This window comes from Sardina pilchardus, chromosome 6 (assembly GCF_963854185.1).
Source record: "Sardina pilchardus chromosome 6, fSarPil1.1, whole genome shotgun sequence".
NCBI lineage: Eukaryota > Metazoa > Chordata > Actinopteri > Clupeiformes > Clupeidae > Sardina > Sardina pilchardus.
In genome coordinates, this window is record NC_084999.1 from 7,255,601 (window position 1) to 7,272,482 (window position 16,882).

General features: G+C 44.7%; 1 protein-coding gene across 1 annotated transcript in view; it reads right to left on the bottom strand.

The window, feature by feature from the left end:
• Nucleotides 1–949: 949 nt before the first annotated feature.
• me1 (malic enzyme 1, NADP(+)-dependent, cytosolic) overlaps nt 950–16,882 on the bottom strand; it is a 119,521-nt gene continuing 103,588 nt past the window's right edge. Inside the window, exons 7-14 of the mRNA XM_062538251.1 lie at nt 12,610–12,719; nt 11,216–11,313; nt 10,111–10,224; nt 8,872–8,977; nt 7,830–7,972; nt 7,521–7,694; nt 2,501–2,599; nt 950–1,338 (exon numbers count right to left, since the gene is read on the bottom strand). Of these exons, the coding sequence (XP_062394235.1) occupies nt 1,171–1,338; nt 2,501–2,599; nt 7,521–7,694; nt 7,830–7,972; nt 8,872–8,977; nt 10,111–10,224; nt 11,216–11,313; nt 12,610–12,719 (1,012 nt within the window). The 3' untranslated portion in view covers nt 950–1,170. The remainder of the gene's footprint in view (nt 1,339–2,500; nt 2,600–7,520; nt 7,695–7,829; nt 7,973–8,871; nt 8,978–10,110; nt 10,225–11,215; nt 11,314–12,609; nt 12,720–16,882) is intronic.

Genomic DNA, 16,882 nt, shown 5'->3' on the forward strand with positions numbered 1-16,882 from the left:
TCCAAGACAGGCAGGGCTTGAATTTCAAAAATATTCATGGCAACAGCTCTGGGTGTTTGAGAAGGATCACTATCACTGGTTTGCTAAATTAGACTCTTATCTGACAAAGTCTATTTGCAGACCTGCATGCTGCATTGTATAAGTCTTTTATGTTTTCTTGTCAATTATTCTTTATTTTAAAAATATTTTACCTTGATTTATGCTTTCTTTTTATGTTTTATTATGATTTTACCTTGATTTATGCTCTTTTTTTTATGTTTTATTATGATCTTTACAAAAAAAAAAAAAAACCACTCTGCCCATCTATGCTTTTCTCTGCTATTACTGTTTGGTTTTTTGATGATGTAAAGCACACTGAATGACCTCTGTGTATGAAATGTGCTATATAAATAAACTTGACTTGACTTGACAAACGGCTCCTGGACGAGTGCGTGAGCCAAGTGTGAGTCCAGGCGCGTGAGTCGCGTGGGGAGACTGAGAGAGGAGCTCTGGTCAGGCTGAGTCTGCTGCTTTGAGGTGACCTGCTGGTGCATTCACTTGTCTTTCATAACTAAGACCACTGTGATCTCACTTCAGCCTGTGGAGAAATTTAATGTTCCAGGACACAGCTATGTAGCCCCTGCTGGAATACTCCGTGTCTTTCATGTGTTGTTTGAGTGTGTGTGTGTGTGTGTGTGTGTGTGTGTGTGTGTGTGTGTGTGTGTGTGTGTGTGTGTGTGTGTGTGTGTGTGTTAAAGAGAGAAGAGAGAGAGAAGCAGAGAGAAAGTGCGTATTTGTGTGTTTGTTTGTGTGTACGTTGGTGTGCCAACACTTTGATTTAGACATCCAATGTCAACTTCTAACACACATCATGTGTGAGGAGATTTAATCAGCTACCGGTAATGACTCACAGAATTTATGCATCCGTGCTACTGCAGTACATTCGGAAGGACACAAAATGGCATTTCAGTGGTAATAAAAACACCTTTATTGAGTTAATTTCCTCATTAAATGTTTTAGATTCCTTTGGGGTAGACAGGGGGGCAACACACAACAACATACAAAGCATTAAGAACATGTAAAAACAGTGCTACGATCCATAAAGCTAATTCCTTTTCCTCCTTCTCTTCCCCTTCCTCCTCCTCCTCCTCCTCTCCTTGTCCAATCGTCTGACCGTGGTGACCGTGTCCGTCACAACTTGCAGCTCTGGATGGTCATGGCGTCCTCTGGCCAGCGGAACGCGTCGACGGCGAACTCGTCGTACTCGGTGCTGTAGATGAGCGAGCGCACGAGGGCCGCCTTATCTTCTGGCTCAGGGCGCAGCATGGCCATCTTGTGCTCGTACGCATACTCCACTATCTGGGTGGGCAAACAAAGGGACGATCACACACACACACACACACACACACACACACACACACACACACACAACACACACAAATATACACATACACACAAACACACACACACACACACACACACACACACACACACACACACACACACACACACACACACATAGGATATGAATATGTGTGCAACATGGCACCATACTGGCAATTTAAGCTGACACTTTAATGAAATGTAAATAAATACTCTTGGTTATTATGTAATCTATCGTCCAATAACAAAGCTCTGAGCGCAATAAAAATGGGAGGTATTCTCTAAGGAGTCATATGGCTTTCTTGTACTAAGAGAATGAAGCCATTGAGTAATTTTGTTATGGCTATTATTAAGAGATTTACCATCTATGCTGAGTTAACAAACTCAAAAAGTGAAAAAAAAAAAAAACCTCACTGATCCACAGACTTGAAATAACCCCCCCAGATTCAGCCATTAAGAGGCAACACACTACAAATATTAGGCTTGTGTCTCTGTAGGGGAATGTCTGATCGGACTGGGCTCCTTGGCAACAGGTAGGCAAGCTACAGTATAGGGTCTCAAGAGCTCTCTCTCTCTGACCAATGGCTGCGAAGCTGAAGCAAGGTCAGGTCAAATCAGCCGCAAACGCGTCAACAAAAGCAGTTGGTCCAGAACAGTCAATAGAGACTATATATTTGGGACTATACCTGTACATTTCAATGGATATTTTTACATGAATACTGAACTGAACTGATTGAGTAACTGACTTGTGCATGTGCCTATTCACCGTTGACCCTAGCTTTGGCTGGAGCACAAATATTTTGGATACCGAAAGGTTTGACTGGGATCTGAGGTTTCTTTGCAAACTCGTTCTAAACCTCTAACCCTTGTTATGAGCTGGGAGCCTTACTCTAACCAAAACCTTTGAGGAACTCTGGCCTTCAGTTTTCATCAGCAGAGTTAGCCTGAGGCATCTCTCTCAAAAGACTGGTCTTTGGTCTTTGTGAGGAAGCAATCTTTTTCAGGGGGCCCCAAATGTGTGTCCTCTGTTGGCTACGCGTCTCAAAAGCTCAAGTTTGTCTCCGCAGGGGACTGAAAAGCACACTTTTGGCATTTGGGTGGCAAAGGCAAGACAAAGGAAAGTTGCTAGTCATGTCACCTTGACGGCAATCTTGAAGGACACGTCCTGGATGGTGGTGAGGGGAGGATACAGTCTTCCCTCGGCCAGGTCGTTTTCCGTCACCAGGTCGGCGATGGTCTGCAAGAGGAACCAGACCACAAATTACATAACGCTACTCCAGCATGTACAAAACACAGATGCAGAAGTGCACGCACGGACGCACACACTGACACACACACACACACACACACACACACACACACACACACACACACACACACACACACACACACACACACACACACACACACACACACACACACACACACACACACACACACTGACACACACACACACACACACACACTTGAATTTCCCCTTGGGGATCAATAAAGTATCTATCTATCTATCTATCTATCTATCACACACACTCTGAGGAAAAAAAACATTAATCTCCTTCAGTCCTATCTCCTCATGCATTCATGCACACAGAGAGGAGTGTGCCTCAGCGAGCAAGCTTTTATGAGGAAAACTGATATTGCTCAAGAGCAATTGCAATGCCTTGCTACCTTCCTGGATCTGAGCTAAAAACCTCATCTTACTTGGGAGCTCCCCGGCTTTAGACTACAGCCTCACGACACGCCCCACCCTCTCTCATCTCCAAACCCGCAGATTCCGTCTTATCTCGATATTATTATTACGCAATACGCACACAACTGAAGATGCTTATCAGGACTTTGTGCTCCTCTGTCAACAAAGGTCATCAGTCTGTGTGTCATGAACACATTACACAAAGCTCTGACCGCTAGCTGGGCTTCTTTCTGTCTTTAATTTGACGCGCTGTGATTGGTTAGCTCTGTGGTGAGTAGAGGGGCAGAATGCACTAACAGATGAATAGAAAACGGAAGAACAGAAACATGAGGCTCAGAAAGTGAAATATTCTATTCATGGGTTTCATCGGGTCCCTTTCCACAGATGTATACAATCAAGCTCCTAGATTATGAATACAGACTGCATGGTGCTTGATTAATACACCTGTGGAAAGGGACCTGATGAAACCCATGGATATCGCTAGTAACACTGGTGTGACTAAAATGGATCTATTGGGATCGTGGTGAATGAGTTGGCGTAGTCCAATAGACTAAGTGCACAAAAGGCTCTTCCTGTACACTAATTTATTTCCGGTGGAAATTAAACTGTTGTAACGGCATCTTCTGTTATATTATGCTCGCTAAATCTTCCACTCTGACACTGAATATCTTGTTCAACTAATAATAACAATTTCAACACATATAAATCTTTCTTTGTCGTAACGTGCTGATTCCCAGGTGCAGCATCCAACCGGGTCCGTGTAGACACTAATTGCATTACCAGAGCCCCTTTAGGGAGAGCCGGTCCACTTCCTATTAACTCCATTGTACCGGATTGTTCATGCAATCTGTTGAAATTCCGCTGGGGGCGTTGCCGAGCAAGTGATAAATGAATTGTGGTCTATGGGGCTAAGCGGCTAGAACTCGTTTTTTTCACAGTTGACAACTTCATTTCTTAATGTACATTGTCGTAGTAGCTACCTGAGTATAGGTTTTCCACTGGAAATGAAATAAAAAGTCACTCATGTCCTTTCTGCTTTTCATAGGATGGGCCGTTTTCCCTGTAACATGCTAGCATTTAGCTCATGGATGCTCGCGACAATCGCGACCGATTACGACCGTCGTGAAGCTGAACCTTCTTTTAGGTCTATGGCCGTAAAGTGGTTCGCTTGTATCACGTGACATGAAAACTTTGAAAGGATTTTTAGGAATAACAACACATATTGAAAATTGTATTGGTGAGCTGATTGTCAAGTCAAGTTATCCTGCATCGCATGCATTAATGCAATTTTAGGAGAAAAAAATATATAACGAGAAATGTGGTACTGGGGGGTTCAGCTCCATTGCTACCCATTCATTCATCACTTGCTCGCGATCGCCCTCTAGTTGCAGTACCATGCGGAAGTATTTCGCTAGTGGTCCTTCTCCCCTTATTAGACATTCTCTGATGTAGCCTATTGTCCGCACGATCAAATCCCTAAGAGAAGCTGTGGCACCAGCGTGGGCATAAAGGCCATGACAAGAACTATGAGCGAGACGCCTCCACCACATTAATTAAGTGTGTGGGCCACAAGAGGCTGTAGGGTCTAGGGATTTGGGAACAGCTAAGGAGTATTGTAAGCACAATGCTTAAGCCCCCCCCACCCCCGGTTCTAACATCACTGGAACCTAGAGTCCCATAGGACGTATTGCTTTTCTAAAAAAACCCTGAAAAGATTTCATTAAAGAAAGACACAGCTGTGAGTAAAATGACATTTCAGCTCATCAGTCATAATCAAGGACCGGAATATCTATTATCTATTATTCCAAACCCATGCCATTCAGGAGGGCTGTTCATTTCCTAAGCATCAGCATGTATACTGGAGCTGAAGGTGCGCTGTAAGTCATCCCTATACGTGCAGTAGCCTAAATAGTTCAAGTATTTTTTTAAGTGGAATACTAGAACTACTAGGTCTACTCTGTCTGTCGCTGCTCGTTGACCTCTCTTTGTATCATACTAAAGTATGTATGTATGATCGCTAAACTTTGATTCTTTTTAATGTTGCAATATTCAACTGCGCTTGTGGTTCAGCTCTGCCTCTGCACACGCAATTGGCGTTGTACAGGGGGCGGGGACGGGCCGTTATGGACGCAGTTAACGTAATGAAGTGACAGCTTAGTAAAATCCACGCAATATAGCAAAGCACAGCGTTCGCATTCTGCGCATACAAAAACTCGCTATTAGCGTTGTCTTAGTACATCTGGCCCTGAGTGTCTAGATGTACTAAGATCTAGATGTAGGGAGAAACTCAGCACTCAATCAAAATGGGTTTGGAGGAAAAGACGAGCATTATTCCAAAGAGCTGGCCGTGTCTGCAGTGTCTTTTTCACAGGCGTTTGTGTCGGATGTGAGCACAGCAAATCTTATCTGTCTAGAGACCCACCACCACTTCAAAATAGAGAGTTGCCATCGCTACACTCATTCACTCATAAGCACACAGACGAAGAGAGAGGGAGAGAGAGAGAGAGAGAGAGAGAGAGAGAGAGAGAGAGAGAGAGAGAGAGAGAGAGAGGGAGAGAGAAGCTTTGTGCACTGCAAAAACACATTTTCACAGTAGCATATCAATAACAATATCACCATGGTGGAGAGAGAGAGAGAGAGAGACTGAGTGAGACGGACACACACTGATACCCAGATACACACTATCAAAAACAATCAGATTCCCTTGCATCCCACACAACTACATTTAGTCACGCATGACAGCATGGTCTCCCCTGCAGAAGAGAGATGCGGTGCATTTAAAACACTTATTATCCCCCTCAGATCAACAGACATTAGCCAGCACACACCGTCTACTGTGCCCACCTCTCCCGTGCCTCCACACCACACCACACACACACACACACACACACACACACACACACACACACACACACACACACACACACACACATGCATATTTATCCAGACGTGTATACTGTATATCAGTGACTTAACATTCAGATCATCTCACAGATTACACTCGCTGAGACGGTGGCATTAATATTTATATTGACTCATTTAGGGGGCCGCTTTTCCACCAAAGAGACTAACAAGCAACGGACGGGCAATCAAGCTTCAGCGAAGTCGGAGACCTTGGAGACATTCTCCGTCGCTCACAGGTGAGGAGGACATACTCTATCACACCTGTGTGCTGTTAATTAACCCCCGGTACAGTTTGCGTCTAGGTGAGATCTGCATAGTCAGTGGAAATCGGGGAAATATAAACAGATTGCTATTAAAGAATGCGAGACTGTTTACCATAGTGTGCGTTTAAAAACCCCTGTGCCCCCGAGTGGAAATGACATGCTGGTTTTTCCAATTATAGAATATGCCCCAGGTGTTTATGAGATGCAGGGAGGCCGGATGGCCTGTTTGCGTTGTGAGGTACAGTTTGTCCATCCTTCTGTGTGAGCGTGTGTGTGTGTGTGTGTGTGTGTGAGTGTGTGTGAGTGTGTGTGTGTGTGTGCGTGCGTCATATGTTTGCTCAAACAAAGGCTATAGGGTTTGTTTAAACACAGTGTGATCAGGGGGTGAGAAGGGCATGTGACAATACTGAACAGGTCAAACTGAGGAGACCCTGTACACGTACACTTACATCTCTCTCTCTGTGTGTGTGTGTGTGTGTGTGTGTGTGTGTGTGTGTGTGTGCACACTGTATGTATGTGCTTGTGTATTGTCTTGTCAGTGTGTGTGTGTGCGTGTGTGTGTTTATGAGAGGGGAATGTATGCATAATACATATACATTTTGCTTTATTACACAGATCTATATCTCTAATCTCCGTCCCTGTTGGTCCAGCCTGCATCTATATGGCTAGTGGCATCCTCTGATGGGCATCCAAAGCCATTAGTGGAGAACAGAGCCGGTTCAGAGTTTTCAGTTGTATGTCAAGGCCCACCCAGCACTGACTACTAATAACATTTGAAAAGCCAGGCCATCAACTAGCGACCTTGGCCAAGCGTGCTCCTGAAGTCCCCTTTCTAACAAGCTGCTGTGCTCGGGGATTTGTAAGTCTCATGAAAAGGCACGGCAGACTGACCGATTGAGTTTTGTAAAATATACACGCTAAAGCTGTAGGGGAAGCTCTGCAGAGAAATATGCAAGCATAAAACGAGCGAAAACGAAAAGCAAAAACGAAACCGGCGATGAAATCACCAATCCTGCATAGTTCACCTTTAAAGGCCAGGTATTTCATGGATGCAGGACACTCTGCACCCTGGTAAAGTTCCCTTGGCCTTTGGAATTAAAATAGCCCCACATCATCACATACCCTTCACCATACCTAGAGATTGATATGGTTTTATTTCAGTTAGCCTATCAGCCTGTTTGATGCTCACTGAACTCAATGCAAATCAAACCAGCTAATAGGCTAGCTGAACAACTGTACACCAGCTTTCACAGAGTGAAGTGTCTGTGTAGAAATGGATGGGGGTGGAGAGAGCATGTTACCTCGGCAGTGGTGAGGAAGATGTCTTCGGTGATGTTTCGGACGGCACAGGCACACACTCCCAAAGCCACTCCAGGAAACACGTAGGAGTTGTTGCCCTGGCCGGGGTAGAACTTGCGGCCATCGGGAAGGGTCACGGGGTCAAACGGACTTCCGCTGGCAAAGATGCCTCGACCCTGAGGGCACGTGAGGAAAATGGAAGGAAGTGTTGTCGAGGAACAGTTGATGAATGCAAATAAACACAGTCACATACACACACACACACACACACACACACACACACACACACACACACACACACACACACACACCTCTGTGATGGTGTAACACTGCTCAGCAGTGCACTCTGCTTTGCTGGTGGGGTTGCTGAGAGCGAATATGATTGGTCGCTCGTTGAAAGACGCCATGTCCCTGATGATCTGCTCCGTGAAAGCACCAGCAATGGCCGCCACACCTGCAACACAGCAAGTCAATTCATATCATTACACACACGCACACACACACTCACGCACGCACACACGCACGCGCGCGCACACTGGACAGAGTGCAAAACCATGTACCGCTATTTTCTGAAATGAGGTTTTGTTTAGAGCTAAGAAAAGTGCTGTCTGTCACACTGATTGCTGAAAATTGCTGTCTTGCACACACACTGCATAGCTTACAGCAGCATTAAAACGGCTAAAACCTAGCTAGCTTGACACCGTGGTGATATTGTTATTGATTACTTTGTTACTGTAAATGCTATGTGATTTTGCAGTGCACAAAGCTTCTCTCCCCCCCCCCCCCCCTCTCTCTCTCTCACTCTCTCTCTCAGTCCCAGATGAAGGTGAGGCCTGGTGAAGGGCAATGCAATTCTCCGCACATCAAAGAAATCTCAGAGTAGAAGTATGCTCTACAATCAGTGGCTGACACGGTTGAGAGTGGTGCAAATGACACCTACAGTATACATGTTTGTTTCTAAGGACGCGGAGGCACTTGGTACAAGCTGGAGTGCTATGAAAGCCTTGGCCTGTATGTTAGGCAATGATGAAGAGGGACACGATGTCTGCAGCAACAGATAAAAGCATCGTGGTGATGGCTATATGTAATGTATGTAATTACCACATATGTTTTAATTTGCTCTGAGTGTGTGTGTGTGTGTGTGTGTGTCTCCGTGTGTGTCTGTGTGTGTGTGTCTGTGCGTGTGTGTCTGTGTGTGTGTGTCTGTGTGTGTGTGTGTCTGTGTGTGTGTGTGTCTGTGTGTGAGTCTGTGTGTGAGTCCGCGTGTGTGTGTGAGTCCGTGTGTGTGTGTGTGTGTGTGTGTGTGTGTGTGTGTTCCTGCGTGTGCTTGTGTGAGTGCTGTGTGGAGAGTACCTATAATGGCTGTGGGCTTGAGCTCCTTCACCACATCCTCCAGGTGCTTCATCTGAGGATGCTCATGGGCAAACCGCTCCTTCTCATGGGTCAGGTGGTCTCGCCCCTGAGAGAGAGAGAGAGAGAGAGAGAGAGAGAGAGAGAGAGAGAGAGAGAGAGAGAGAGACAGAGAGAGAGAAAAAAGGGAAGAAAAACACACTTCCTCAAAACACGGTAGACTGTCAGCCTGGCCAGAGGGCAAGGTTAAGCAGTCTAACACACATAATCACAAGCACATCATCAAGTGAATTGCGGCACACTCTGGCTTTCACGTCAGTCAGCTGCCAGCTCTGAACGGCAAATCTCATGCTTTTACATTCGGTCTCACGCTGTCGAGGACAAAGGAAATCCATTGACACAATGCACCTCACTCCAAAACCACTCCTTATGAAGTCTTCACGCCAAGACTGCCTTGAAAGCTGCACATTGTGTGAGTGGCCAAAGACCAATCTCCCCTTTCTGATGAGGTTTCCCGCCTGCTGCCTGAACTGCGTGAAGATGCACATCCAATATCCAAAATCAAACCAAAAGGTCAAAAGGTGTGATTGGTAGGTTGGTTGGTTGGAAGGTTGGTTGGTTGGTCGGTTCTCCAAAATGGTTCTGCTGCACATAGGGAACTACACACCCACAGAGTGATTTGATTTTTCATAGAGATCTGTTTCTCGAGGTCATGAGTTCCGTCGGTATTAAAAGAAATCCCCCCCAAAAAATCTGTTCTTCCTAGCTGGAATTGCTGCAGCCAACAGTTAGAGCTTTCAGGCAGCTACTCTACAGTGCTAGTGTTCCAGCAGCCTGGCTGCTTCACCAACTGTTTTTGGGGCGTTCTTTCGTACTGACAGCGACCTCAAAGAACGGAGATCCATATGAAAAATTGTCGGATTATAAGCTTCATTTAAGCTCCGTGTATGAGCAACATTTTCTAAGCAGCTTGCCCATCACTGCCACTACTCAATACAATAGACCTATACAATCTGTACGAACACACGACTGACCAAGCCTCCCCCATAAGCCTGACTAATGACCAGCTCTCATGTCGTCGCTGGTACCATGACACGCTGTGCCTGTTTCATCTGGTGTGCTTTCTGCGCTCGACAGGGCCAATTATCACAGGTGGTCAACCGTGGCGAATCACCTTTGCCACAGCTATGTGACCCCCTCAGTGGTGCAACAGTATGCAGGAGAGCCGACGGAGAGGATTACCTTGACGATGAGGCCCTTGGAGTCGACCATCCAGATCTTTCTCAGGCACTCGTCCTCTGGGAGTCCTTCCTTCACCATTGCCATGGCGATCAGGTCAGCTATGCCCATGGCAGCCTGGGAAACAAGCAGGAAGAGAGATAAAGGAGAAACACCGGATGGGGCTGAGGGTGGTGCTGTGTTTTTAACCTTCATTGTTTGTTTCACAATCACGCGGTTCACAAGTAGCTCCGCACATCTTCTCAACCGTAGATACCCTTTGACCTGAACGGCTATTGACCTGAATCATTGTTGACTTCTGTCAACCCTGACTGATATTGATTGACCTAAAAGGCCCTCTAACTGCATAACAAATAGTTATTACGGTAATATACTGTACTGTAGATCAATAGAAACCTGGTGTGAAGACTTGGTTTATCACTACAACGGAAACAAGAAACATCTGGCTCGTTGCGCAATTGTTTTGGTTGAAAGTTATGACCTATTTTGTTCAGTTAATCTCTGATTTGCAAATAACTAGAATAAGGTGAAAAAGTCAAACAAAGTAAGACAGTGTAAGAATTGATGAACTACTTGTTGTCAATTTTCAACATTCATGTCAGTGTATCATCAAAGTGCATTTAAAGCCGTTATTTTGAGGTAAAAATAAACAATCAATGTCTGATTTAAAGAACAATCATGTGTTGCTTAAGTCCTATTGATCCAGCCGTGCCTCTCTACTTGGTCATCCACCATCTGACCGGCTTCATCTTGCGGCGTGGTCAATGTTCGGCCCTTACTCTGGTACAAACAATTATTTGCTAATTTCAGCATAATTGACATGTTTATAGATGACCTGGCGTTTTAGGCAGATTAAGCTGGCCATTCTGGCCTCTATAAAAACTGCTCTGATGGCACAAGGGCTATGGAAACAATGGCTGGTGGTTAGTTCTCTAGCAATTACAGTCAATAAACTAGATGTGCTACATACTGTAGGAGCTAGCCAACTGAATGATATAACCCTGGGCTATGTAGTATTATATACAGTACAGTAGATCCATATAATACACTCAGTAGACTATATTGTCTATATCATATTCATATTTTCTGATTAGGTCAACAGACTTACCTCCCCCGCTCCCTGGAAGACAATGGTATGGTCTGTCATTTTGCTCTTAGTGATGCGGAGGGCAGCAAGAAGGCCAGCCACTGCCACTGCGGCTGTGCCTGGGGGGGGGGACAAGAGGATAACACACATATGCTCTCAGCGCCCAACGATAAGGCTCTGTGACTAAGGGCATCTGTACACACAGATCCTACACCATATCTGGTGAAATACATTCATACTATCCAGAGCACAAACTGAATCAAGAATACATAGTATTTACAGAATGATTAGCTGTGTCTTACTGCACAGAGTTGTTGCATTGTAATTATCTCATGGCCTTTGTTCTATTTACAGTAAGACCAGCCAGAGACTTCCCCTCGGTAAATAGTCTCGGTCTTCGGTTTCCATTATGTCGTAAATATCAAGGGCATGCTAGAAACTAATGAATCGAGCTTAGCAACGGTTTCTCCAGAAGATGTGAAAATAAAAATAAAAGATCTTGAATTAAAACATGACATGAACAATGCCATTTTGACATATCTGAAGGTGAGTTTTCTTTTCAAACACAAGTAATGTCTGCCACTAGTCAAGCTAAACGGTCACTTCCGAGCTGTTTTGCAATGTGTCTGCAGCTGGATCTGCTGTATTGCTTTATTGTCGTCTGGGCCGCAGTCGGGCCTCGGAAACAGAACAAGTCTTGATTGCAGCCTGTTGGCATGGGCTTGCCTGCTGATGGCAGGTCTTTAAAGGACAGTGAGCGAGTGAGAGAGAGAAAGCAGAAACAAATGTGGCTAAAATTAAGACCCTTTCAATTTGAGGGCTACTGTAATTACAACTAAATCCTGTTGGAATGTTGTTTTCGTTTGACTCAGACGAGGAGCTGGTGGCGGACGTGTGGAGAGACCAAGCTGGCCGGTCGGCCTCTCATTTATCTGAATCAGCAGCAGAGCTCAGCCTAGCTATGTTCTCGGTCCAGAACACATGTGTCTGAGGAGGGAGTGTGTGGAGGAAGAGGTGTGTGTGTGTGTGTGTGTGTGTGTGTGTGTGGAGGAAGAGGTGTGTGTGTGTGTGTGTGTGTGTGTGTGTGTGTGTGTGTGTGTGTGTGTGTGTGTGTGTGTGTGTGTGTGTGTGTGTGTGTGTGTGTGTGTGTGTGTGCGTGCGTGTGTGTGTGTGTGTTTGTGTGTGTGGAGGAAGAAGTGTGTGTGTGTGTGTGTGTGTGTGTGTGTGCGTGCCTGTATGACAATGCAAGTCAAACTGTGTGTGTCGACGTGCACACAGGTACTGTATGTCGGGAGGTAGAAATGTCTGCGTATGCAGTGTGTCTGTGCGTGCGTGTGTGTGTGTGTGCGAGAGTGTGTGTGCGTATGCAGTGTGTCTGTGCGTGCGTGCATACTGGTCTGTGCATAACGTGCTACCTTGGATGTCATCGTTGAAAGTGCAGTACCGGTTGCGGTATTTGCTCAGCAGGCGGAAGGCGTTGATATTGGCAAAGTCCTCAAACTGGATCAGGCAGTCCATGCCAAACCTGCCCATCAGAGAGAGAGAGAGAGAGAGAGAGAGAGAGAGAGAGAGGGGGATGACAGGGTCAGACTCCAACATGATACACAGATGCCAAGGCTACAGGTGGAAAGCATTCACAAGATTAACAGAGAGAGAACATTCTAGAAGAGAGGCCAGTTCCCTTTGGCTATCACAAGCTCCGGGAGCGGCACAGAAGTTTGAATGTGGTTTCTGGTTACATCGTTCTGGCAAATCCTGTTTGATGAAGCCCCTCACAACATAATTTGATCACTGTTTTTTGTCCGATGTTATGTAAGCACAACCAAAAATAAAATTAAATAAAATGTAAAAAAAGACCCATGAGAATGCTTTCTCTACCCATGTAATCATTTTCTACCTGCTTTGTGTAGAAAGCTTTTTAAAAAGTAAATTAAGCAACATCTGCATTCAGAATGTCTGAAGCCTACATGCCTGCATGCCAATAAAGAGATGTAATGACCTTAGGCATTACAGAGTATGTGATTCCATATGTAAACTTGCATGTGTGTGTGTGTGTGTGTGTGTGTGTGTGTGTGTGTGAGAGAGAGAGAGAGAGAGTGTGTATAGCTGTCTCTCTTAAATGGGATTGAAATGAAAGTCAATTAAAAACAGTGGCCGTAGGCGAACTCTGCTCTTAATGGAGTCCAATATCTGCTTCTGTTTGGTCATTTATTTGTTTATTTATTTTTCAAATGAAGCAATGACTGATCCATTAAGATAATCGTAAAGCAGCAGCATGATTAACGTGCCTCTTCTTGGAGAGAGAGAGAGAGAGAGAGAGAGAGAGTGTAAATATTTCTGTATGTTATGTGTGTGTTGATGTCCATTGGTGTATATGTACATGTATGTATGTGAATAAGAATGCATGTTTTCCATGTATGTGCAGTCCAACATGTTTGAGCATACACTTAGCATCCACAATACCAGGATTGCACATATGAACATGCACATACCAACATGACACAGCACCACTCAACAGGCAAGATAGGTGATATCATTTCTAAATGTATATTAATGTTAATGTTTATATAAAGGGGCAATAATATGTGTGTTAATACACTGTTATCATAACTGATCACCTTCCATTGACTTTGCATTGTGTGAAGGTGTCTGCCTGGCATTTTTGATATCTAATGAAAAAGACTGGTGTGGGAGTATGATGTATTACCACCAATACAATACGCTAGAACAAGCTGCAGAACGACATGAACATCTCCTATATGTGTAAAGCAGCTTTCAGTTAACCCTCATCTGACAGTGATACTGACGCCCCCTGGGCATTCCAGAACCAACCTGAGACCTGTGCCCCCTCTGCTATCCTGAAGAGGGCGCCATTTCGCTGCTACCCCTGCTCTCCCTGAGTCCTGGACTGCACCGCGCGTGAATGAGGCACAGCAGTCTACAGGCTCGGAGGGTGAATCTACCACTTCAATGAGCCTGTCTAGGAAACGTTACTGGTCAGTGACTGCAAGTCTCAATGAAGCCCCTCACAAGGGCTAAACGGTGGCAAGAGGATAGACCCACATATTTAGAACATACGGCAGCAGAATTGCAGAGGGGGGCACAGGTCCCAGATCAGTCCTAGAAGGGCCAGGCCCAGGGCCAGGGGGTGTCAGTATCAGCTGTGCTGACAGAGTAAAGCAGGTCTAATGTTATTGAGATGCCAAAGCTACAGTATGTAAAACTGGATTAGCTGTTTGGATAAACGGAATTAGATAAATCTGTTTATCATTGCTACTTTAAATGTGTTGGTTCCAGACAGATGGGCTTGTACAGTACATAGCCTGACATTGCCAGACTGGATTCTATTCAGAATGTGAGTCTGATGCTGCACCACTGGGATGTGAGTATGGGCCGTGTCTGAACCGATACAGACCTAACCAATCAGGGCCGGGTTTCCCCACTCTTAAGTGCTAAGAACTTCTTAGGAGCGTTCTTAGAACGTTCTTAGAGCGCTCCTAAGAAGTTCTTAGCACTTAAGAGCTTCTTAACGAATCTGGGAAACCCGGCCCAGGGCAATGAAATATGTGAATCCTGTAGGGAGAACAGCCAAATTATCCTTCTTCCTGACAAATGAAATGCCTTAATCCCCGATTCTGTTTGTTTTCTTAAAGGGGACATAGAATGGAAATCATTTTTGTCTCGGTTTTGATGAATTAGGAGAGGTTGTGCATAACCAAAGAGCTATCATGAACATGAGGCATGGCTGTGCCCTCTTTCATACGAAAACCATTCACTTACGTTTGGTTTCTGTATGTCAGTGCGGTTTTTATGCCGTTCACCTTGCCCATGGGAAAACAAATTAAGTCTGTACTGAGCTGGAGTGAAATAAAGTCTAATTCCTATCACTAACTTAACCGAGCGCCCCCAAGGCTTGAAGAAATTGATACTAAATAAGCTGGGACAAAGTAATGGAGTCCAATCCCCCACAGAAGTAATCGTTCACATTACAGATTCATTACCCAGGACTGGATGGGGGATTTGACCAAGAACTTGCCATTAACCTTGAGCATTAATCAGCTCCAAACAGCTCCAAGTAGTACATAATAAAATGGGAGGTCAATTTTCAGCGCTGTTACTAGAATTAGATCAGGTTTACAATCAGAGCGTTTTTACGACAGACCTCCACGCTCTGGTTCCCAAGCAAACACTGATCCAGTGTGAGCAAACGTGTTGAGCTGAGTGTTGTATGTCATTCACGTCAGAACAGAAGTGGAATTAAAAGCAATGTTCTCTAGATGGGGAGTCACACAATACACACAGAGTACAGCACACACCACTCTCTCTCTCTCTCTCTCTCTCTCACACACACACACACACACACACACACACATACACACACACATGTAAATATGTATTTGCCTGTACAATAATACAAGCTGCTTTGCATAAAAGTGTGATAAATTATTCAACATAAATGACTAGATAAGGCAACCCGTCTCACAGGTCTCCCGTGAAAAAAGAAACCAGACACGCCATCAAAGCATCTACATCTGCTAATGTATTGCTCCATTTTTGTTTTGCTTACATATTTGCTTTACTGTTCACGGAATGCTCTAGAACTAGCCTACAGTGTCTCCGTGGCAATGACTTGTGTTGTTGGTTACTGTACACAGTCCATAGCTGTAAAGCTGTAAAGCAGTAGCCATGGTGCTAGTAGCACAACCATAGGCGGAAAGAGCACAATGTAAACAGGAATGCTGAGGTATGACAGAGGTGCTGGATAAAAAAACCCCACTCATTTACTTTAATAAGTAAATGCAGAAACATGGAGAATTGCTAACAGCAAAATGAGCCCACTCATCCCCCTCCACCTTTTTCCAGTCGTACACCAAATGTATTTCACAGTGCGCCATTTAACACTTCTGATATTACTGTAACACGGTCATGAAAAGAGGAGTGCGTCACCACACAAGAGGAACTCAAAGGAACTGTATGTTCACTAGAAGGCTTAAATTAGTCTTTACATGGAGCTTTATGGAGCACTGTCCTCTTTTCCAGGCATGCAGGTGTGTGTGTGAGAGAGAGAGAGAGAGAGAGAGAGAGAGAGAGAGAGAGAGAGAGAGAGAGAGAGAGAAAGAGAGAGAGAGAGAGATAGTAGTGAAGTATGGGGTTCACTCAGTCATCATAGCTACGCACACTGGGAAAAGCACACTATAGAGTCTTTACAAGCAGAGTTCTGCAGATACATCCTACAGGTGCAGAGAAAAACACCAAACAATTCCTGTAGAGCAGAATTAGGCAGATACCCACTCATAATTAACACAAATAAGAGAGCACTAAATTTCTTTAATCACCTTACATCCAGCCCCCAAGACACCCTCCATTATAAAGCCCTCCAAACCCAAGAGCTGAGCCCAGAAAAAAGTCCCCTGCATCAGTTGTTGTTGAGACTAACCCCCCCACCCAAAACACACCCTGACCAGTCTCACAACAACACTGTTTTCCAAAAACCAATCAGAGTCAACCAAATTATAAAACAATGCAAAGACAACTATTTGGAATATTGGAAAGAAGAAACTAAACATCAAAGCAGATTACAATGTTATCTGGCCCTAAACAGAGAATATAAATTAGCAGAATATCTCTCTACTGTCAGAGATAGAAAACAGACTGACCCTAACCAAGTACAGGCTAAGTGACCACAAA